The sequence below is a fragment of the Eptesicus fuscus genome, chromosome 8 (assembly GCF_027574615.1).
Source record: "Eptesicus fuscus isolate TK198812 chromosome 8, DD_ASM_mEF_20220401, whole genome shotgun sequence".
Lineage (NCBI taxonomy): Eukaryota > Metazoa > Chordata > Mammalia > Chiroptera > Vespertilionidae > Eptesicus > Eptesicus fuscus.
In genome coordinates, this window is record NC_072480.1 from 86,817,956 (window position 1) to 86,842,943 (window position 24,988).

General features: G+C 38.6%; 1 protein-coding gene across 1 annotated transcript in view; it reads left to right on the forward strand.

The window, feature by feature from the left end:
* Positions 1–3,928, forward strand: part of PURG (purine rich element binding protein G) — a 31,733-nt gene extending 27,805 nt beyond the window's left edge. The window contains exon 3 of the mRNA XM_054720063.1: positions 3,821–3,928. Coding sequence (XP_054576038.1) covers positions 3,821–3,925 — 105 coding nt within the window. The 3' untranslated portion in view covers positions 3,926–3,928. The remainder of the gene's footprint in view (positions 1–3,820) is intronic.
* Positions 3,929–24,988: the final 21,060 nt, after the last annotated feature.

Consider the following 24,988-nt stretch of genomic DNA (forward strand, 5'->3'; position numbering starts at 1 on the left):
CCTCTGCCTCGGCCCCGCCACCATGGCTTTGTCTGGAAGGAAGTACGGAAGGTCTCCCGGTCTAATTAGTATATGACCCTTTTATTAGTATAGATTTGTTCTATATATTGATGCTTTGGTTTCTAATGTCATTATGTTCTTATTATATTATTTCTATACATTTCCATTTAGTTCTTCTATTTAGAATAGAGACAGAAGCATAAAAATTAATAGCCAATGCATCACACATTCATATGCTTAATAGGAATGAGCAATCAAGGCTAGAAACCTCAGTGTTTAATACTGTTCTCAAAATTCAGTTATTACATGTATTGTAGCTTCAATGATTAAAGAGAGTAAGTATAATAAGTAGTCAGATTAAAAAAGGATAAGTGAACCAATATGTTTTTTTAAAAAACATATGTCTGTGCATTGCATGGCAGAGTTATTGCTAAAATTTACCTAAATAAACTCTTGTGATGTTTTTAGATTTTATGGCAATGCTTTGGCTAGACTTGGATTTGAATCTCATCATGACCAAGGTTCTAACAGTTATTATTTTTTTAAATACACTATACTGTATTTAGGAAGTTAAAATTCGTCATCCTGGTTATATTTGTACCAAGTTTGTGTGAAACTGTACTATACTATTATGAAAAAGGTAAACTTTATATGTACTTATATTTTGAAAAGTAGCATTGTGTGCATTAAAAAAAAAAAGTAACTTGTGGCACTTTGGTAAAGGAATGTGCAATTAGAAAAGTTTATGCCATTTAAAATTGTTTTAATTCCCAGGAATTGCCTGTATCAGCCTTTAAATTCAAAACCAAAACCAATTTTAAGACTAGCACTTTTTTCCTACTGGTAGTTCCTCCTTTTCTAATTATGTGGAACATTTCATTTAAACCATTCTTTGCAGTGAGTTTTAACTTTCCTCCTTCATCCTAACCTCAAAACCCTTTAATTTAAGGAACATTTTAAATTAATCCAATGGTAATTAGCAAAGCATTTTAAGTATCATGGCTATTTAATCTTGTGCCTCACGTTAGTAAGTTCCTGAAATATAATATTCAAACATTTTAATTAGTTTTTATTGGTCATAACCAATTAAGTAAGTTGATGTCCATAAAATTGTAATTTATCTTAAAATCTGAAGCCGCCAGCACAACTACGTACACAGCTGTGCTTAAATACCCTCATATCCTCCATAAAGAGTTGATAAGAAGAAAGAGAATTCTATATGATTATGGCTATTATACACACTTCTATGAGGTTACCAGTATTTTACTGTGACACATTCATGGGGGGGTAGAAGCAAAATGAAAACAAATATAAATGCTTCAACATTAGATGTTGGCATCAATACAGATTATACACAAGCTGTTGCAATAAAATATACTTATTGTGCTTGTATTTGAAGAATTCATCTTAAATTTTTATAGTCTTTTTTATTTGAGGCTGCACAATCATTTTAAGTGTAAAGACAACAGAATATATAAATGAATGAAATGATGGCCCTGTTTGCCATGGGATCAAATATTCTGTTGGATTTTTGAGAGTTATTGGCTGCTATCTATATCATAAAACGCCTGTGGTTGTGACGCCATAACAGCATCACGACCATAGGCCTTTTTTAACAGCATCACGACCAAATGAGCAGCAGCTCTCGCGGCGGGCGGGGCGGGGTGCCGGCAGCGTCCATGGAACATTCGAGGCGTCGCAGGGCGGCTGACATGGCCCTGATGGCAGGCTAGGCCTAGGGGACCCTACACATGCACGATTCAATTGTGTGCTGGGCCTCTAGTATATTATGATATAAGCCGGATTATTCAGAAGCAATATGTGAGTCTCTTTTTTTAACATGTGACACATTATATGTGATTTTAACATGTACAAATCACAGCATTTAGAAATTACACATCTTTTCCTTTCCTCTCAAAATGAATTCAGAATTTACAATTCTAATTTTAAGCTCCTAATTATTAAAAAATTACCTAATATGGATTAAAAGATTAAATGAAATAAGGATTACAAAAGAATGCTAATTAATTACAAAACCCATATATTATCAAGCTTCTGATATTATAAAGCCTTAAAATATTTTAGTGAAAAATTAATTACCTGGAAATGAAGGCACTTTATTATCTTGAACTACTTATTTATCTGTATAGAATTCATCTAAAGTACCATAAAAATATTATTTATCCTTTTATAAATGTATCCTACTTATGTGTCTTTCTAAAGCTTCTTATGTAATGTAATACGTCAAACTTTTTTAACTCATCAGAAAATAGTATTATATAATATAACCAATGAACAATACAGAAATAACACTCGAGTAACAAAAGTGATGTGATAGTGGCGAAACTGTTTGTCTAAGTCTTACAATCATTTGAGATTACAATGTAAACTTTAAAGGCTTTTTCATTGAACAATTTTAGACAGCTTTTATTTTTTAAATCTTATTTTAATTGGTACTATCTTATATTGAAATGTTGGTCCAATATTAAGGTAATCAAAACTAGTAAGCCAGCCTGTCATAATTCAATTTTGTTTTATTTGAGGTTATTTTAACGTAACCCTAAAACATTAAGAAATCAGTTGTTTCTTCCATGCTCAAGTCAGCCATGCCTGCTGAATCATCAAATTGAAATTAGTATCACGGATGTGCTGCTGTGTATACCTGTTTTCTCTTCAGAAAATTACTAGTTCATTTATATAATGGATTTGATTCAACAGAAAAGCAACAGATAATTTTTTTCAAAAGTTAACTTTTTTTCTCAATTGAAACCTTACATCTTCCTGACATTTATAAGGATTGGCTAGCTTTCCTCCAAGAATGTTTTTTCAACAGAACATTTCAAAATGAACAAACTTTGCTTTCTTTTTTGTTTGGGAGCGGTTCATTTAAGAAAAAAACATTTGTCTATAATTTTACTTATCTTTAATTTTTTCTCTGTGGTGACCATCACTAGTTTAAGAAGTTTTATTAAATATAAATGCTGCTTCATAGAAACAGTTATCATTGCGGAAAGGAGTCAAGTTTATTAGAGATCAGTCTTCTCTAACCAAGGACAGGCTAAAGATAAATTCCATGCCAATTCTTTCTTTTGTTTCTTTTTATAATAAGATATATTAACCCAAAGGTGTGTTATGTCATGGCATGAACAATCTCAAATGTACATCTATTGAGTATTTTGTGATGCTGAGTAACTGAGTTTTATCAAATTTCTGTGATGCAAAATATTTTCCTTAGAAGGTTTTGTTTAATGTTAGATTGTTGTTCTGAAAGATGTTGGTCCTAGTGGGGTTTTTAAAAAAAAAAAAACTGGGAAAACAAATATATGCATGTATTACAAGTATAGAAATGGTGAATTGTAAACTTACCATATAGTACTGAATCTATTTTCAAAAATGTTTTGCTGTTAAAATATATAATATAAAATTGCTGCCATACTGTAATTGAGTACTTTTTCCTACATGACCCTGTTATCACTATTCCAGAATTAGAAGGTGGGCAGACACATGATTGACTCCTGTGTCTACATGGATGCTTCAGGATATATTCTTCTCTTGGTGACTAAAAATATATTTTCCTTGGCAACAGTGCATTGAGATCTGAATATACCTGTACCTATCTATTCTTATTGCACGTTTCTTATACAGTAATCTTCTAATATGCCAAAATTGGCCTAGACCCAACTTAAAATTGAGGGTTTGTTACATGCTTTCTAACGGAAAGGTTTTCAGTGATATTCATTATGCATTTGTACTGTGAAAATAGTGAAACTCCCTTTAAAACTTCACATATGCTAAATTTAAATTAATATTTTTTCTTTAGCTCACAATTTACCCTAAATCCAGAGAGAATATCAACCCTTTTCACTGTTGTCAAATCCAGCATAAGGAACAGCCCTATAACACTACAAAAACAGTTGAGGAATAAGGAATGTCTCTTATATTACACTTCAGAATAAAGACATTGAGTGGAAGAAATGAACTGAAGTTCAACGCGAATGCAAGGCTTCTGTACTTGACATTCCTCCACGGAAGGGAAGACAAGTGTCAACACCATTGGCATCCTTTTCAAACTGACCTTATGTGGAATATCTTCCACCACGCTGGAGTACTTCTTGACTCTTATCAGGTTTTTGTTTTGTTTTGTTTTTTTAAATTTATCAAGTATTTCAGTTTAAAAAAAAAAAACTGTCAACATTGCGGTAGAGAGACATAAATTTGAAGATACTTTCTTAAGAGATCATGTAACTATACAACTCTGAATTTAAAAATTGAGGAGGAGTGATAATTTCAGTCCCCTGCCTCTCATAAGAAACATGTTTTTAAATCTGTAACTGCTTTAGTGTTAACAGGGTACAAAGTGTTTTTGTCCTGTATTGTACTTAAAAGGTTCTTATCGATTGGTGATTGTATTGTACTATATGAAAGCAAATCATAAATTGCCTTGTATTGTTTATGGACCATACCACGTACTTCTTTGTGTTTTCATGTCCCAAGTGTTTCAGTGATGCATGTTAACAGTTAGGTCCTAAAATTCTGTGGTGCTAATTCTTCCATATCCAATGGTGCTTTTGTGGATGCTAACTGCACACATGCTGAACAAAGCTTGAAGTTTAAAACTTTCTTCCCTTCCTCTGTTTATATGAAGTAAAATAAAATAACTTGAATATGTCTCAAAGTATCACTGACAATCTAATAAACTGGTTTATATGTGTGTAATATTACTTTGGATTCTTATTTGTTTTTCAGAAAGCAGATTAGTTCCACTGGGCCCTCATATCGATCAAAATTTGATCTTACCGTGTATTTATTTTGTTACTTAGTTTGTGCCCCCAAATTTGTGGTATCTTTGAGAATTTAAACCCAGTTGGCCTGGCTTCTAAATTCAAGTTTAGATCAGATCTATAAAAACTAGGCCTACCAGACCTGAAAAATATGTAAGTTGAGAAGACCAAAAAATGTGCCATTAGAGAGCACTTGTTTATTTTAGTACTTTATTAATAATGTTTTATCATCTGGCTGAGCCATGAGATAACATTTGCCAAGTATGCCTTCAAACTTTTATTGCAATTCAAATGGCAATGCAAAGGTTATTTGTGTATGCTGATATCTAAAGTAAATTTCCACTCCACCTATATGAAAATAAGGACAAAAAAATAAAATTGGAACTTTCCAGGGTAAACTGATATCGTATGCCAGAATGGCATAAACCTATGCAGTGGTCTTACTGCATTTTTAATTTTAGCACCTGCACTCAGAATCACACAGCACTGGGACAAGTGAAGCTGTTATCCTCATGGAGACACAGCGGTGTTTCTCCTAAGCCAGAGATCAATTCAATGTGAAGGCAGTGTGCAAATTTTCATTCTGACCTTGGTATTTTGCCTAAACCTGTGGTCGGCAAACTGCGGCTCGCAAGCCACATGCGGCTCTTTGGCCCCTTGAGTGTGACTCTTCCACAAAATACCACGGCCTGGGCGAGTCTATTTTGAAGAAGTGGCGTTAGAAGAAGTTTAAGTTTAAAAAAATTGGCTCGCAAAAGAAATTTCAATCGTTGTACTGTTGATATTTGGCTCTGTTGACTAATGAGTTTGCCAACCACTGGCCTAAACAATTTGAAAAGAAAAAATCAAAGCAAATCTGTTAAAGCTCCTCAAGCAATAATCATTGATCTCAAATAGATGATCAAAGCTATCAATCTAACCTAGTGGGTCCGACAACTGAAATGTCATTCTCGTTCTGCTATGGATCTTTGTTATGTGAAGAGTGTAAGGTACAGTAATTTTGCCTCAGTTAGTTATTAAATAGTATCTAACTCCTAACATTGGAATGAAGTTTGGAGAATAGAGGCAATATGAACACTGGGCATGCACCTCCAGGACTACCTTAAACAAATGCAGTTTTTACTAAATCACAGCCTCATGCCAGATATTTGTAGTGAACATTTTTGCAAGTGACTTTACAGCATTCCATTTTATTAAACTGGCAAATAACAAATGTGCTACAAAATAATTCCACGTTTTCTTTAATCAAAAAGAGACCTATATTTCTAGAAAGTAGGTCTAGGAATATTTTAGAGTATTTTTATTTCTGTGGTAATATTTTGATGTTAATCAAAAGAAAAATTAATTCTAATTTTATGAAAGGATGAGAGAATAAATAAATTGTTTTTTGGGGAAAAATGTGCAAATTGATCTACATGAAAAAATCTCTAATTTTTATCCCCAAATTTACCAGATATATGTGTTATTGTTCATTATAATATATGTCCCACCTAAAAATTATTCTCACAAATTTTGGGGGGTTTTGTATGAAATTATTTTTTAAAATTATCAATCTTAAATAAAATGAGTATACTTTGTAAGTTGATTCTTTTAGGAAAAGTATATAATCTCTCCCTCTTTAAGTGAAACCATTATTTAAGCTTTTCTAGAGTTACAAAATTATATTTGTCTTTATTGTTTTATCAACAATATTTTAATAAGCTGTGTTTTCTGTTTCTAAAATAAGAATTTCCCTTGAGAATCTTAAGCTCAAGGATTTCATCTATAAACCTTTGAATAAAAGCACTTCCAATAAAGATCCAGATGTTCTCCATTGAAGAAGGATTTTTTGAAATAAATTTCATGTACATTAAAAGTTTAACCTTTATTCATCTTAAGAAACTAATTTTTCTCATCTGAAATTGCTTTGAGTTTGAAAATAGCCATTAATAATCTTAACTTTTAAAAAAAAAAAAAAGGTAATCTATAATCTACATCAAGAATGTCAAACTCAAAGGCTAACATGGGACAAATAAACAAGGTTTAAGTTTATGTGAGCCGCAAAAAAAAACAACTTCAATTTTCATAGAAACGTTAAGTTTATTTCGATAGAGACATGCTGAATACAAAGGGCTGAAATAAATGAGTAATCGTTGACATAAAATAATAGAACATTTTAATAAAAATTAATATTTTTTCTTGAACATTAACTTACCAGACACTGAATAACTGCACAAATTAATAAGCGTAACGTTTATTAAACCTATTTTTCTTGTTCTCCAAAAGCGAAATATTTCTAGTTGCACACACCAAAATAGTCAGTCCAAGACTACTGACGTGGCAATCAGCCGCTAAAATATTCGCTGCTAGTATTACTGAAGAAAAACGGTATGCCTGTGCGTAAGGGAAATTAATGCAACACAATTATAGTAATCAGTCATTAGCAAACGTTCTAATTCATTGTTAATAATTATGTATAACAGGATATTGTAAAAATTAAGTTACAAAATTTTATTAAAATGTTTCTTACATACCGTTATAATGGCTGGTCACCCCTAACTGCCCTCCTCTGCCAGCCTGATCTCGCCCCCAACTGCCCTCCTCTGCCGGCCTGACCTTGCCCTCAACTGCCCTCCCAACGCAAAAATATTCGTTGTGGGCCACATGTGGCCCATGGGCCTCGAGTTTGCCATGCTTGATTGACATCATTTCTGAGTTGTCTTCATTAATTGTTGAAGTAGGTGCCTACTGAGTTCATACTAAGACTAACTCACTTTTCTTACACACACACACACACATTACACACTTTATCCTTGGGACAATGAAAAGTCTCCTTGGGAAAATAACTATAAAGTAATACAATTCACACAAAAACAAATGAGTGGTGCTAGTTCATAAGACTGAATAAACCAAAAAAATGCAGTGAGCAGAGCATTACACATAATCTCCCAAATTAATCTCTTATATTCTGGAAGAGGTAGCAAAGCTTACACTTTTTGCAAAGCATAATGTTTGCCTTCATAAAAGACTTAATGAAAGAATGGCTCATAAAGATAAAAAGAACTTTGAATGAAAGGGTTGACCCTCAGTTTTGTGTATTTAGAAGCTCAGTTTTGTTAGTTCATTCTGGGTAAATACACAAGAAATTCTTTTTAACGAAGTCATAAAGAAAGCACCTGCAGCATCAGATATCCAGTGGAGAAAATTCATTGACAACCAAAAATAAAGTGTTACTCCTACCGAGTAGGACTGAAAGGAGACTGTGTGTAAGAAGTGGACTTTAAATTTTGCTTTATACTTTTAAAATTATTTAATGATAAGCCTGTGTTATTTTTATAATTTTAGAAATGAGTTTTACAGGAAGGAAATAAATGCTAGATAGAAAAGAATACCTATAATCAACTGATCAGCACATTCTCTTTCTAGTAGGAAAATCTATTTATAAGATTGAATTAATGTCATAATGTTGTTTGACAAGTATAAAGTCACATGAGGAAATAAGTAATATTAATGAAGAGCAGCATGTTATGATGGGCTCCATAATACAGACCTGTTAAGGAAACAGAAATAATCACATCATCTCATCAGAGCAGTCACCCCAAGTGAGAGCTGGAGACCATTAACAAGTCCTTATGCTTTGAATCATGTCTTCTAGATGCCATGTGACACTTTCACTGTGAAAATATTATTCCTTATATAATATAATTAAACTACATACTGTTTTATATTATAATGATTTTCAGCTCCTTAATGATATACCATTTTATAATTACTACTAGTGGCCCGGTGCATGAAATTCATGCATGGGGAGGGGGGCTTCCCTCAGCCCAGCCTGCACCCTCTCCAACTGGGGACTCCTTGGGGGGATGTCTGTGGGATCAAGCCTAAACGGGCAGTCAGACATCCCTCTCGCAATCTGGGACCGCTGGCTCCTAACCACTCACCTGCCTGCCTGCCTGATTGCCTCTAACTGCCTCTGCCTGCCTGCCTGATTACCCCTAACCCCTCTGCCTGCCTGTCTGATCACACCTAACCTCTCTGCCTGCCTGCCTGATTGCCCCTAACTGCCTCTGCCTGCCTGCCTGATCGATCACCCCTAACTGCCCTCCCCTGCTGGCCTAATCTTGCCCCCAACTGCTCCCCCCTGCCAGCCTGATCTCTCCCCTAACTGCCTCTGCCTGCCTGATCACCCCTAACTGCCCTCCTCTGCCAGCCTGATCTCGCCCAGTCTCTGTCTCTCTTTGTTTTTCTCAGCAGTCCTCCAGGCCTCCCTGCCTCCCTGTGTCCCTCTTCCTCTTTCCCGGCTCGGAGTGGGTGGGGCCAGTGGGGGCCGCTCCACCCTCTGCCATCCCTCCCTTCCATCCAGGCCTCTTCAGGTCCAGTCTGTTTTGTTTCCTCATTCTGAGAGAGGCTCTGAGAGTGAGCTGGGAGGGAGGGAAAGAAAGGGAGAAAAGGCTGTGAGCTGGTAGGCACTGTGTGTGTCTGTGCATGTGTGCGGTTGTGAGTGAGTGTGAGTGCCGGCCCCGTCTCCCCCATCCCCATCTCCACTGCCACAAGTCCGAACCCACCAGAGCCTGCTGTTCTCACAGCCTGGGCGTTAGGTCGAGTCTCCAGTTGTTGTGGATATGACGGACCCAACATTTTTATATATTAGGATTCAGTATTCAGCATTATCTTTACTTACATAGTCACTATATATTATTACATCATTATGTCATATCATTATTAGTAATACTTATTATTAATCATTAACCATAATTATCATTAATCATTACTATCATTATGAATACCATTCATCATTAACAACAGCTTCAAATACAATACCCCTCTCACCATGACCTTCTCGATAGAGATTTTGGAAGCATCCCAATTCAGAATCAGCTATAATGAAAGGTCAAGGCCCTCCTCCATTGCCCTCATGGCAGACCTTGCCAATAGATCATGGCATTCTTTACAAAGGATCAGATACAGCTCTAGAATCTGTCTCAACTCAGCACTCCTGGCAGCCACAAGTTGACTAGACTTAACATATAAGCTTGATGTATTTGCCATTCTGCCTTAGATGCCCACAGGCACATATACAATCTGTCTGGGTCTTCCAAGAAGCAGATTCCAAGATGGGATTAGATGTGCAGAGATTTACTAGAGGAAATGCCCGTGAGGGAAAATGGAGAAGGAGCTGGTGGAGGAGCCATCAGAAGATGATGCAGGCCTATCCCCTCTGAAGGAAAAGAAAGAAGAAACTAGGAAGGGGGTTTCTTACAGTTCTAAGAAAGTTCCAGCCAGGCCTATGGACAGTCCATAAGCCAAAGTCACCTTGCAGAGGCAGCCAGCATCTTACAGGTACGAACATGCTTAGTATCCCTGCCACACTCAGGCATTGGCTGGGAGAGGCCATTGGGAAGCACAGCCTCCAAGCAAACGTGGTGATAGATTTCAGAGGCCAGCAGCTGGTCTGTGAGTCAATTAAGGGAAAACTGAGAGATGTGTTTTCATGGCCACCACAGGCTTCTGTTTGTGCTGCACAGATCTACATCTCCACCTTCTATGTGGTCCCTACAGACCTTGATTCCTGAGGGAACAACTCAGAAAAGGGAAGTTGGTAGAATAAAGCACAACCCCTGGCGCTGCATTTGATCTCAGGGCCACAGCTGGAACTTTTCTTCTTCCTCCTCCACCATCATTCTAAATGACCCCTCACCCTCAGCCCTCACATTGGCAGAACTCAGTGGCTTACCTGGTGGTGTGACTCAGCCTTCGTTCGTGAGGGGTCTGATCTCTTGTAACCATACCCTTCTCAGGCCGAGGTTGCAGCACAGTTCCATTAGCAGATGCAATGGGACTTGGAAGTACCAAGAGACTTGCAACCTCAAAGAGGGGTATGCAATGGGACTCTTGGAAGTACCAAGAGGGGGCCATGTGGATTCCACCCACATCTCTTTCTCCCTGCCCTCATTGTTTAAAGCAACACTATCTCCTCCTACTGATGAGGGTCAATGATGCCTGCCCAAGCTGTGATTCCTCTCCTAACCTGCTGGTTCGTAGGCATGAGGAGTCCAAAGTGCCCAGGCAACAGCTGTAACTGGCAAGAATGTGCCCCCATTTGTGGACCAGAACCTCCAATCCTGCAGATCTCAGAGCTGAGGGAACAGGAAGCACAAACTCCCCCAGTGAGTCACTGGTAGTGATGGTAAGGCCATTTCTGCATCCACACCCTTGATTCCCAGATTCATGTGGTCTTCCTATTGAGTGCACAGCACTTGGTAGAGGTCTCTGGTTTCATGTACATGCTGCATCTTGAAGGATGGCATCCTTTACTTTCAGAGTATTGACTCGAGTTGGTGCTTCCACTGTGCCTTTAGAAGGCTGTTTTTGCATTCCATGAAGCTGTCTTCTTCTGGATGGTGTGATAGTCATAGTCATGTCATAGGCCTACTCCTACCTCCTTCACTAGGAACTGGTTGGATGCTTCTCTCTCTGCTCCCATGGCCACTCTGTTCCTGTGCCCATCGTGACAGTTCTGAGGTGGCTAATGGCACTCTGATTCATCAGTTAGCTGAGTCATTTTGTCTACTCAGTTGCTCAGTGCCTCACCCATGGTGGATGACTTCTGGTGGACATTAACATGTAAAACAAAACTCTTCATATTTTGTGTCCACTCCCATTCACCTCAGGACACTTCTTCCATACAAAGTGGATGACCAAGTACACTGCTTGCAACTCTGCTCATTGGGAAGTTTTTTCCTCTCCACTGTCTTTCAAGGCCACCCCACTCATTCTCAGTTTGCATCCTCAAACCTAGTCACCTCATCCATAAGCCAAGTTCAGGCTTTTTCTTCCTCCTTCAGCTAGTATATGGGAACCTTCATATGTCCATAGGTGTAAGATGGGAGAGAGACGCATCTATTGAGGGTGTTAAAGGGCTTTGGGCTATCTGCTCATGACCTATGCTCCTTCTTTCTTTCTGAAGGTAAGAAATCTTAGGTTCTTGATCTTGGATGTATCATTTCCATCTCATGATTAACTATATATACCCATCCAACTTTATCAACCAAGAAGGTTAAAAAGAATCCAAATAATAGTGGGCAATTCTACATCCATGGTTTACAACCATTATCTCCACCAGGGCCCAGTAGCACTCCAAGGGCTATTTCTCAAGATGTGTCTAATCCTCTGCTGGTGGGCACGGTCTTATTCCAGAATCCCAGAAGTCTGCATTGTTACTCTCGCACTGTGGCATGGGAAAAGCTCTATCTTTTCCACTGCATCTTTTCCCAACATGGATACTTCCAAAACCACAGGGTCTGCCCAACCATATGGAGCAAGCAGCAGGCGTGCTGCACCTGCTACAGAGCCTTTCATGCTCTGAGCCCTACTCAGCACTGGCAGTTAACTGTGCCACTCAGTATCTGGGCCAGAGTGATATTCTTAACAATGGAATGTATTGTCTCCCAAGCCCCAAAACTGATCAGGCTGCTGAGCTTCCTTTATGCTGTGGGATGCAAGATGCACTAATATGTCTTTTACTTTGGAGAAGAAATCCTCACCATTGGATTTCCTAAAAACTTCACTGAAGTGGAAGGAGCCTGGATTTTCACAGGGTACATTCTGGGGTTCCCACTTCCCTCTGCCTCTTTATCCTTCCTCTGATCATCAGGACTAATGAGCCGTGTAGCCTGCACTGTGGCAGAATCCTTTCCTACTGAGGGCAACTCAGAAATTTCCACTTCACTGAGTGCTGTCATTGCTTTTTCTCCGTTTCTGAGAACCACCCTAGCAGTTTGCCCCATTCCCTGAGGTTCTTGTCAAGGTAAGAAGTCTTAGGTCCTGAGAAAGTTAAATTTCAGGTCCCTTATCAAGCACTCTCAAAATACAATCCAAGGTGTATTTCTCTGGCTTTTGCCTGTACCTGCTATTACTTGCAGCTTTTCTGGAGTATAGTCTCTTTCCTTCTTAATAATTCCCAGCATGTACCCACCCAGGTTATGCTGGGACTGAACCCTGGTTCAGACAAGGAGGAGCTAAGGGCAGCTACTAAAGGAAGCACCTGTTCCTAGTGAGGGAGAGGTCGCTGCAGCATCCTTTTTTGTTTGTTTGTTTGTTTATCCTCACCCGAGGATATTTTGCCATTGATTATTAGGGAGAGTGAAGAGAGAGGGAAAGACAGAGAGAAACATCGATGTGAGAGAAACACATCGATTGGTTGCCTCCTGCACGTGCCCTGAACAGGGCCCAGCTGGGGAGGAGCCTGCACCAAGGTATGTGCCCCTTGACCGGAATCGAACCTGGCATCCTTTGGTCCACATGCCGATGCTCTAAACACTGAGCTAAACACGCTAGAGCTCTGCAGCATTCTTTTAGCATGGTAGAAGTGCTGTCTCCTATCAGGGAAGGGTGGGACACCTCTGCAAACCTTAAGGATATGGGGGTCAGGAGGTAATCCTGCCAAGATAATATACTCAGAGGCATCCATTTAAAGTCCCCATCCCAGTTTTTAGGGTCCCAGATTTTCCCCAACCAGCACCCTGACCTTGGTATAACAGATCTCTCTTGGCTCAACATTCGAACATCTGGGGATCTCTGCCCTTGTCTGAGTTTCCGCCTGTTCAACTGTGACTGCTCTTTCACACTACAGGAGGTAAGCTTTCAAAAAGACCCTCTGGCTCCTATTAACTTCTTGTTAGGGCTCTGGATCTCTCATTATTCCTGTGCTGTCTTTGAGGACATTGTTCTCTCCGTAGCTTTCAAATGCCTTAATCATCACACCTGCAACAGCTTCTCCTTTGCCAGGTCATTTAGGAGTTACCATCAATGAAATCTTAAACATTTGAGTCACCACCCTAGGCTAAGGACTATCCATGTCCCACCTATCAACCAGGTTAACATCCTTTTTGCCCACTGGATGGTCAGTGGGTCAGTCCCAAATCACAGTGTTTTCTTGGATCATTCTTGGTACCACTTGTGTTTGTCTAGGTTATCTGAGAAGCAAAAACTAAGATAGGAATAGTTACATAAGGAATAGTTATATAAATAGTTATGGGGTAAATGCTGGTGTGGGAAAATGAGGAGCTGGAAGAGGCTGGGAGAGCCACTGAGCCAATGCTGATCTGGCTCCTGTGAAGGAGAAGGGGAAGATCTTAGGCTGCAGCTCTGTTCTAAGGAAGTTTTGGCAAGGCCCACAGAGAGTCCTCAAGCCAAGATGCCCTCAGAGCAGTCCTGTGTCTTTCAGAAATGGGTCTTCTTTCATATCCCTGCCATGAGCAGGGGAAATGGGTTTTGGTGTGAACGCAGTGATGGAAGTCAGAGCACAGCAGCTGATGCTGTGGTTAATTATCCTGCAGTAGATCTGGGAGGCACATTCTCATGCTTCCCACACTAACACATAAAGGCCTTTGTGATCACAAGGAGCTCATCTCAGCCACTGATGAAGTGTTGATTTGAGAGAGATGTAATTTTGATCCTTATACTCAAAATTGAGGGAGAAGAACTAACCTAATTGGAGTCTGAACTGACCAAGAGTAATAAACTTAAAATAATATTAAAATATTTATAGGTACCTTACAATAGTCAACTTTCTACCACAAAAAACTACTTTAAAACTTCTAATATAATTGTCTAATCACTATGTTGTACACCTGAAACCAATACAAAACAATATTGAAAGTAAACTGTATTTAAAATGTTTTTAATTAAAAAAATGTTTAACTTTTAAAAATATTTCAATATACAAATATTTCTTTCAATATACAAATGCAAAAAACCTACATTTGTACAAAAAGTGAATGTAGATTAATTTTCATGTAATCAAAGGATAATTTTTAAAGATTTCCTATATGATGTATCCAATAGCAAACTTTGCTAGCATATTTCTTTAATCATTTCAGTCTTTGATTTTACTTGATCACAAAAGTTATATATGTATTTTTAAATCAAATAGTACCTAAATGTATTACTTAGAAAGTAAAGGTCATCCATAATCTCACTCTTCAGAGATTACGCTTGTTAACAGTTCAGCAAATAGTCTTCCAAATTTACTTCTATGCATATATTAACATATGCATTAATTTTTAAACAAAAAACATATTTGACTCTACTCGAGTACCCAATATCCAGATTATTATTTTTTAACATTGCATCTTCTACTTCTCATAGGTGTGTTTTTTTCTCAAAGGTTTTTTAAAGTAACATATTTTTAATTGCGATATACTATTTCACATAACATAAAATTCATTATTTTAAACTGTACGCTTTCATGGTTTACTGTATTCACTATGTTGCATAACCATCATCACTATCTAATTCCAGAATATTTTCACCTCCTCAAAAAGAAACCCTGTACCAATTCCTCCCTTCCCACAGGACTTGTCAACTACTAACCTATTTTCTGACTCTACGAATTTGCCTATTGTAGACATTTTACACAAAAGGCATCATACAATCTGTGGCCTTTTGTGTCTGGTCAGGCCAGCCAGGGGAAGGGGCCGCAGGTGGTTGGCCGGCCAGACCCACCCCCTAGTCGAACTCCTGGTCAAACTCCTGGTTGAGGGGACAATTTGCATATTAGCCTTTTATCATATAGGATAAGTGACATAAAATACACTGTATATATTTCAAATGTACAATTTGGTAAGTTTTGGTTTTGTATACAACCATGAAACCATCACTACAATCAAAATAATGACCATATTCACCACCTGCAAAAGTTCCCTTCCCTCCTTCACACTCATCCTCATTCTTTCCCCAAGCCCCAGGCAACCACTGACCTACTTTTCATCAATATAGATAAGTTTGCATTTTTTTTAGAATTTTATATAAATTGAGTCACACAATATATATACTCTTTTTTGTCTGGCTTCTTTCATTTAGCAAACTTATTTTGAGATTCACCCAAACTGTTGTATGTATCAATAGTTCATTTCTTTTATTACTAAGTTGTCTTCCTTGTATTGATGTAGTAATTATTTTATTTATTTATCTATTGACGGACATTTGGGTTGTTTCGAGCTTTTGGCTAGTAAAAATAAAGCCGCTATGAAAAGTTGTATTCAAGTATTGCTATGTACATTCACTTTCATTTCTCTTTAGTAAATACCTAGGAATGGAATGATTGGATCACATGGTAAGTATATGTTTAACTTCTTAAAAAAACTGTCAAACTGTCCAAAGAGCTGTTCCATTCTACATTCCCATCAGCAATTCCTCCACATCCTCACCAATATTTGATATGATCAGTGTTTCTAAATTTCCCCATTTTTCCTATGAATATAGTATGGTACCATTTGCACAAAAAGAAGAAAAATACTATACATTTATACTGTTAACAACCACTGCCTTAGGGAAGCAGAACTATGTGATAGATTAGGAAAGAGACATCTTTACTATACATACTTATTTTTTCTGAAACCATGCACTATCAATTCAAAAATAAATTAGAAAAAAAATGAATGTAACTAAAAAGAAAATTCCAAAAGAACAAATCACTTATTCAAACAAAATTTCTCATCTCTAATTTCATACTCACAGAAGTGGCCACAAAAGCCCTTACCCATTCATCTTCAGGATCTTCAAAATTAGTTTCAAGCAAACATAATTTATACAAGCTCTTCTCTCTCTCTCTCTCACTACTTTCCCTTCTATATCTACTTTTTGTCATTTCCAGTAAAGTTTTCTTCTTTCTGATGCAATCCCACAAATCTTTTCAAGGTCTCTTTGGTTGTTTGTTTGTGTTTGTTTGTTTTACTTTGACCATTATCCCCATGACCGTGGGCCAATAATAACCTAGGCTTCTTTCTCTTAGGAGGTGAGATGAGAGAAGATTAGAAACAATTATAATCTAACTAGAGGCCCGGTGCACAAATTTGTGCACCAGTGGGGTCCCTCAGCCTGGCCTGCGATATCGGGCCAAAACTGGCTCTTGGACATCCCCTGAGGGGTTCCAGATTGCGAGAGGGCTCAAGCCAGGCTGATGGACCCCACCAGTGCACAATCAGGCTGGGAAGGGAAGCAGGACCCAGCCAGCCAGGAAGGGATCACAGGAGGGCTCCAGGGCATGTCCAGCCCATCTCGCTCAGTCTCAATCAGCCAGAATCCAGCAGCAAGCTAACCTACCAGTCAGAGCATCTGCCCCCTGGTGGTCAATGCATGTCATAGAAAGTGGTTGAGTGGCCTTAGCATATCATTAGCATATTACGCTTTGATTGGTTGAACCAACGACTGGACAACCAGACACTTAGCGTCTTAGGCTTTTATTATATAAGATGCATTTTCTTTCCACCTTTTTATTTCTCCTTCTTAGTGTCACTATCAACTTTAATGTCTTAATTTAATAGATTATCTCCAGTACCTATGACAGGGCCTAGCACATACTTGACACTCAGTATTTATTGAGTTGAATGAAAGAATGAAATGAGTAAATGAATGATACATCCTGCCCAGAGATCAGCTCTTTTTCTTCTATGCAACCTTAAAACAAATGCTCCCACTTCCAAATTTTAGGAGGTCCACCGCACCTGTATCTGTCCTAAAGATGATTTGGAGCTACCCTACTCTTGGCTGGAGAAACATGTTATTAGATGCTTGCCACTATGGAGATATTTTTTCTGTCTTATTTTGTTATATTTTACTAGATCACCAGTTTATTATCAAAGAATATAACTCAGGAATAGCCAAATGGAAGAGATACATAGGGCAAGGTATGGGGAAAATAGGGCAGAGCATTCATGCTTCCCTGGGTGTACCCCTCTCCCTACTCATACCCCACATGTCCATCAAAGAGGTATTCCAGGCTGGTGTGGTTCAGTGATTGAGCATCCACCTATGAACCAGGAGATCACAGTTTGATTCCTGGTCAGGGCTCATGCCCAGGTTGCAGGCTCAATGCCAGCAAGGGCTGTGCAAGAAGGCAGCTGATCAATGATTCTCTCTCATCATTGATGTTTCTATCCCTCTCTCTCCCTTCCACTTTGAAATCAATTTTAATTTTTTTAAAAAAGGTAAAAAATAGTATTCCAAATTTTATCCTTTGGAGGTTTTATGGAAACTTCATTACCTAAGCATGCTTGATTAAGTCATTGGTGATTGAACTCATCTCCAGCCCCTCTCCCCTCCCTGGGGGTGAGGGTCTGAAAGTTCCAAATACCTACACATGCACTTGGTTTTCCTGGCAACCATCCCCAATCCACAAGGCTTTCCTAAAGTCAGGCCATTAACATAAACTCATGTGTGGTTAAAAAGGGCTTGTTATGAATGAGAGACACTTAATCACTCATATTACACTCTCATCACTTAGGAAATTCAAAGGGTTTTAGTAGCTCTGCGCCAAGAATGGGACAAAGACCAACACTACGGGGATATTCCACATAATTGCAGAGATGGCTCGCTGTGCTTTGAGTTTTCTCTGAATTCTCTAATCTCTCTGTCTCCCATTACTGTTGCGGGTCAAAGCAATTTGGAATGGTATGTACTAGTATGCATTCAACACCTCTCTCAAATCAGCTGGAAGGCTAGGGCTGCTAAATTGGAAAATGTCCTTGTCTTTTAGGACGTCTATAACTTCTTGATTTGTAGGTGTCAAAGCAGAAGAGTGAAAATTTAAAAATTTCTTGACAGTTCTCAAAGGAGAGCAGAGTGAAAGGTTAAAAACACCAACACCTACCAAACAGATTCAATGTCCTTTCCTCCTTCTAACAAAGTGCAGCTACAAACAAAAGGTAGGTCATCTTTCTATATATATTCTGTCCTCTGGCACCTCCCCAAGAAGCAAAGGTCTAAATACTGAAAATCGCTAATTATACTCTGAATCCCCCAGATAGCAAAACAGCAAATATGCATTAGGGAAGAGCTTCAAGTTGAAGCCTGCTTTCTGTTTAGCAGAAAACACCTCCTCCTGCTTAAGAAACTAGTGTATCATTTCTTTATCACAGACCCATCATATGCTAAGACACTATGTTATTGCCTTTCACATAAGTGATTTTCTTTAACATATCTCCTTTTGTGTATGTATTCATTCATTCATTGCACAACTGGTAGCAGGCAAAAAAAAAAAAAAAATTCTAACAGGGATTTATCCCTCTTGACTGGCCTGGGTCCTCACAATGAGAACAGAGAAGATGAAGAGTGAGTGTAATCGGCTTTGATTTTCTACAGATGGAGCATTGTTATTGAAATATAATTTCTTTCTCTATGTTGCAGTTCCTGGTTTTACAGGATGGTTTGGTGGTTGAGCTAAAACAAGATGCACAGCACCAGCCACTTCGATTCTCACTTGTTAATTATACTGGGAAACATCACACCCTGTGTATGGATTTGAAATCACTGGCCACATTCCAACTTGTGAAAGATGAGTTATAAACAGTAGCATGTCTCACCACTGAATAACACTAAATGCAATTATGTGGTTTTGCTATGTCAATACTTAAAGTGGTATGTGCGCCCATGTGCAAATTTGTTGGGGGTTAAAGGGAAAGAAAAGAGGATGGCTCATAAACATCACTGAAATCTAATTTTAGAACATTTTCATCCCTTATAAAAGAAAATCCATACCCATCAGCTGTCAATTCCTGTCCCCGAACCCCACTTCTCAGCCCTAGGCCATCTCTAATCTATTTTTCTGTCTGTAAAGATTTGCCTATTCTGGACATTTCATACCAATGGAATCAAAGCTCATCCATGTTGCAGCACGAATCAATACTTTACTTAAAAAGAAAGCTTCTTAAATATCTAAAATGAATTCTCTGTGAGGTAATGAATAAGGCATATTGAAGGTAAACAAGTAATTTAGTTATGCACAAAAATATCTTATTTTGGTTGTGTCAAGGTAGGGATTTTTTTTTATTTGCACATTTTGATAGACATCTGTATAATTTAAGTTCCGAAAACTATAATTAAAGAGAAAGACTAAAGCAAGCAGGGCATGTTTTATACCTTAAATTTGGTAATATGTTTCTCCATGTCTGACAATTCATGGATATTAGGAAAAGTTAATAGTTTTAGTGCACTAACACGGAGAAAATCTGAAGGACTGAAAGAAAATGAGTGCTTGAAAACTGATGCAGAGATTGATTTTCTTTAATCAAATACCAAGCAGAGGTCTGAAAACTCATTTTAGAGCAAGAATATTCAGTTGCCTCATAAATAATGCAAGGTCATAGGCTTTCAGTTGTGTAAAGGAACGTGAAAAATATCATGCCAACTGGCAGCTGCCCTGAGGGCACCGGGCAGCGATAATATCTTTCAGCAATTCGCCCCTAACTCTTCTCAATTTTTCATAGGACCCTTCATGGTTCTTTGCTCTTACCTTCCTTTGACTTTCACTTGCCTTCTCTCCCTATCCTTGAGCTGCTCTTCTATCAGCAGGTGCATCTTGCAGGGAGAAATTGAATACAAGTTACCAGGCACAAAATTCCCAAGTGATTTCTCCAGAAGCCTAAAGTGACAACAGCGTCGTGGTGGGCTTTGCTGGGCTGTGCACTAGGCCAACAAAGCCTTGATGAAGGATTCAGCAAATCAAGAATGCCAGAAAAAATAAAAAAGAACCATATGTTTAATGTTATCCTCCCGCCCTTTCTTACTTCTTCCCCTCCCTTCCTGCTTCTCTCTGCCCCAGCCTTTCTTTCTTTCTTGTTTCCAGATACTCTAGCCACTCTAGAGAGACAAAAACAATAGACAAGGATCCTCTTAGTCTAAGATGACATTCATAAGGATACATACATCAGGATTCTGTTGATTTTTCTATGCTGTAGCTGCAGATATGGAGCGCATCTCAAATATTTCACCAATCAATAAATCTTGAAATTACCCATTTCTAATTCTCCTCCTGCTATTTAACAAGTTGTACAATTATACTGTAAACAGTCATTCTGACACTCACTCTGCTAACTAACCATCTGTGTAGGATAGCCACCTCTGGTAATCTCCTATCAGAATGCACTTAGGTTGTAGTTTAATCTAAAAACCAAACACATTATAAAACTCACTTTCCTAGTATGCTGAGTTACCTTAAGGCCAATTACAGACATCCTAACGTAAGAACTGCACCATGAACTTTTCCTCCCCTTGAATCTCAAGCCCCCGTCTGAATCTGATTTGTGAGCTTCTGTATACCAGGCCCAGTATGCAGGTTTTCCACAGGGCCTCAAGTTAGAGGAGTTCAGGGATGTTCTCCATATGACTATGGTGAAGGGCAGGATGAACAGCAGCAAGAGCCAGGAAAGTCAATCCTCCTTTCCTTTGCCCTCACATTCAATCAGTTGTCGAATCCTGCCATGATTAAGTTCTGCTTCTTCCAAGTACTTTCATGGCCAGTAACCTAGTTTGGGCCCATCACCCCTCATGGGACTCTGCTAAAGCGCAATGACTGCATCTAACCAGACTTCGCAAACAGTAGGTGCTCAACAAATACATCAGGGAATAAATCAACTAAATTACAAACCAGAATCAAAATCAGAAAATGTGTAACAAATAAAGCTGGTGTAATCACATTAGCATTGTCCTTCAATATATTTAAGAAACAGCACTGCAGATTTCAATGGAGAAATCAAACTTGTTACATAATAATCCAAATATACACGGAGGTATACCTATTAAAATTCATTGTTTATAAAGCTGTCTGATGACATCAATAAAAGAGTGAGGTTGCTATTTGCTTCCATAAGACTACTTTTAATCGGAACATGTACAAAAAGTGTCCAGTTGTTCAATAAATTATTACTGAGCACCTACTATCTGTTAAGCACTATTGAAAGAGCTAAGAAAGCAATGGTGCTTAAGACAGGAAAAAGTCTCTGCTTTCATGGAACTTACATAGATTTACATCAAACTGCTAATGCCTCTTCTGTTCTCTTATAACTTTGATTATCACCAGCTCAAAATGGAAACTGTTGGAAACTTAAAACCCCTTTTGCTAAATTGTGATAAAGTTTATAAGTGATGGGCAAACAGAATTTGTGTTATGAAAATCTGCTTTCAACCCAATTTTTAAAGGGTAGATTCTTTCCTATCCTATTATCAATCCTGAATGAGGACTAAGTCATTCATTCATTTTTATTTATTTTATGTTCTGGAGCTTACATTCTAGGTCAGAGAGACAGACAATAAACAAACAAAAACTTGTCAGGTGATAAGGAGTGCTAGGAGTAAAGGGAAAATAAAGTAGAATGTGAAGAATAGGGAGTTCCTTAGGGAAGGTCCCTCTGGTATGCTGAATTTACATAAGACTTGAAGGAAGTGAGCATATGGAAGGGAACAGCATTTTTGGCCGAGGGAACAGCAAGCCCAAAGTCCTTGAGGCAGAATTGTCCCTGGGATGTTTAAGGAATACCAGGAAAGTCTGTGTAGCTGGAACAGAGTTAATAAGGGAGAGAATTATAGATGAGATCAGAGGGATGATGGGGGAAACGGGGCAGATCAATGGTGATGTAGAAGGCCATCATAAAGATTTTTACTCTGAGTAAAGACTTTTACTGGAGAGTTTTAAGCATGTGAGTGTCACTATTTGACTTACATTTTAATAGGATCCAATAGATCACAAGTGGGTAAGGTGGAAGCAAAGAAAACTGGTAAGAGCCTTTTGTAATAACCCAGTCAAGAGAAGGCAGTGGCTTGAACCACAGTAGCAGTGGAGATGGTATAAGTGGAAGGACCATAAATATGTCCTGGAAGTGCAGCCACCAGGGTTTGGAAAATATGTGAGATATAATAGAAAAAAAAAAAAAAAGACCTAATTGTCTGAAAAGTGAATCTTTTCCCCCCCCAAAAAAGAATATATATCTAAATACATAATGCACATGGACACAGACAATAGGGTGGTGAGGGCCTGGGGCAGGGGGTAAGGAAAGTTTAGGAGAGGTTAATGGGGGGCAGGGGGGAGACATATGTAATACTTTCAACATAAAGATTTTTTTAAATTTTTTAAATAAAGATTTAAATTTATATGTTATATATGTGAAATATAACAACATAGTAACTTTGAATTTGGCATTCTAAATATTTCTGGTACATTATCTCATTTTTCTTCTTTGTCAGGTAACCCAAGAATCTATGTTACTATATTACTCCAAGTACACAGATATAGAACACCTAAATAATGGCCTGTCATGCCCAAATTTAAGACACATTATTTCTTACTCTCATTCTAAACTTATTTTCTTTTCATATACCATGCCCAACCGCATCAACACTATCATCTGAAAGTATGTTACACATGCTCTAAAAAAATTACATAAATGGATGGATATTACTTCCAATTTTAGAGACTTTCAAACATAAAAATTGTCTTCTGCAATCTCTTCAAAATGGTATGAGTAAGTGGTATAAAATAGTGATGGTGAAAGTGTTTTCAAAAGATGACTCTTCGAGGAAAAAAGGTTATTTATCATTTTTGGCCTATCATTACTGGGTTTTTACTATCAACTCACATATATTTGTAAGCATTTGCAAGCTAAATTTTCACAAGAATGAGCTCTTCTCTGGCATGTTTTACATATGTCTTTGAAGCTCACCAATCTGGGTTCATAATCCAGCTCTGCTGCAGGTGTGCTCCTGGGCATTTTCTCATTGTACAACCAATAATAGCACCTACTTCATTAGGTTTTTGGAGATTAGATAATGTGCTCATTATAAACACTCAATAAATAATATTTTCTATCACCATCTTCAAGTTAGCAGAGTCTGTGTAGGAAAATCTTCAAATCTTTGTTTCCACCCAATGTACAAACAACCATTCATTGCAGTTCATTCGTTTTTAAAAAAATCATTTGCCCTAGTACAGACAAAGCACCAGTTATCTGGTAGATTTTCTTCTCCCCACTGCCTTTCAACAGATTATTTTTGACCTTATAGAGGAATAGACAATGGAAAAGAACTTTTTCCCCTTCCAGCAGTGTTTTCTCTCTTTGTGGAAATTGCTACCAACAGGAATTACCACTTAAACAGCAAGGGACGGCTCTTCTCTTTCAGGGCAATCCCTGCTTGTTCTGGACATTAACAGCCCACTGATTAGGTGGCAATGGAAACAGGTCAGTGTGCTGCTTAGCATTTGAATTTGAGGCTTTCTCTCACTTTCATCACTAAATAGTAGAAAGATGCTGCAGCAAAGGCAACTCATTTCTTATTGTTGGAAGTGGAATTCTTGAGGTGCCATCGGGAAAGGAATTTCCTGAGGCCTCCCCCACCACCAGGGGAGGTTGGGGGTATTGTGGAAAGTTTTACTGATGATGTAAAATTAAGGGGGCTCCCCTCCACGGTCCCATCTCTGTCTGTCTTGCCAAGGAAGAAGTCCAATCTTCTCGTCAGCTGGGCTAGAATTAAGGCCACTGCCCAGAATTCCTGCTCCATATTAAAGTCCGGTCTAGTCCAGAATCCTGCTAGCTTACCTTGCGTTCCCAGCTGCAGTCTATTGCATGCGGGGTCCGCCTGGCCATGGGCCATGAGGCTGTTTAAGGCCACATGGCAGGAAAGTACATGGTGGGCAAGTGTGGGTCATGGAGAAAGAGAGTGAGCGGGAAGGGAACAAGGTGCACAAGAGAGAGGGAACTCTGGAGATTTTACCCTTCAAAGATTTTGTGAGCTTGCATTGGGATCCACCTCCCTAGCCAGTGATCTTTTCCCAGGTTAGACAGACAGGCAAGCACCTTCCCCACATCACCCTGACTGTACTGCCTGTGCACCCATCTCCCCCTTTGTGTAATCCCTTCCTCCAGTGATCTGCAAGGAATGGGCGGGTGGTTCTTCAGGGAGCATGAAGCCGTAACTTCCTGGTGAAGCTGCCCAGATGACCATGCTTATAATGTGTGGCCTCCCCTTTGCTCATTTTCTATTATTAATATTAATAAACTAGTTAATTACGTGATAACACATTCATTGCAAAAACAAACAAACAAAAACCCCACAACATATCGCAGCTTCAAGAAAGCTTTACTTCCTACCCATTTTTCCTTGAAAGGACGATTTCAAGCAAAATTCACTTTTACTATGAAAATAAAGAAAGCTTATTTTGCCCTTTGACTCGTGTGTTCTGTGGATTTCTTAACAAAATTCAAGCTATAGCCACCATCTCTCTTTCTTTGCCCTGGCCCATGGTGTGGCTCAGTTGATTGGGTGTCACAGGAGGTTTTCAGTTCGATTCTGGGTCAAGGGCACATGCCTGGGTTGTGGGCTCAATCCCCTGTAGGTGGCCTGCCGATTAATGTTGTGATTTCACCTCTCTCTCTCTCTCTCTCTCTCCCTCCCTC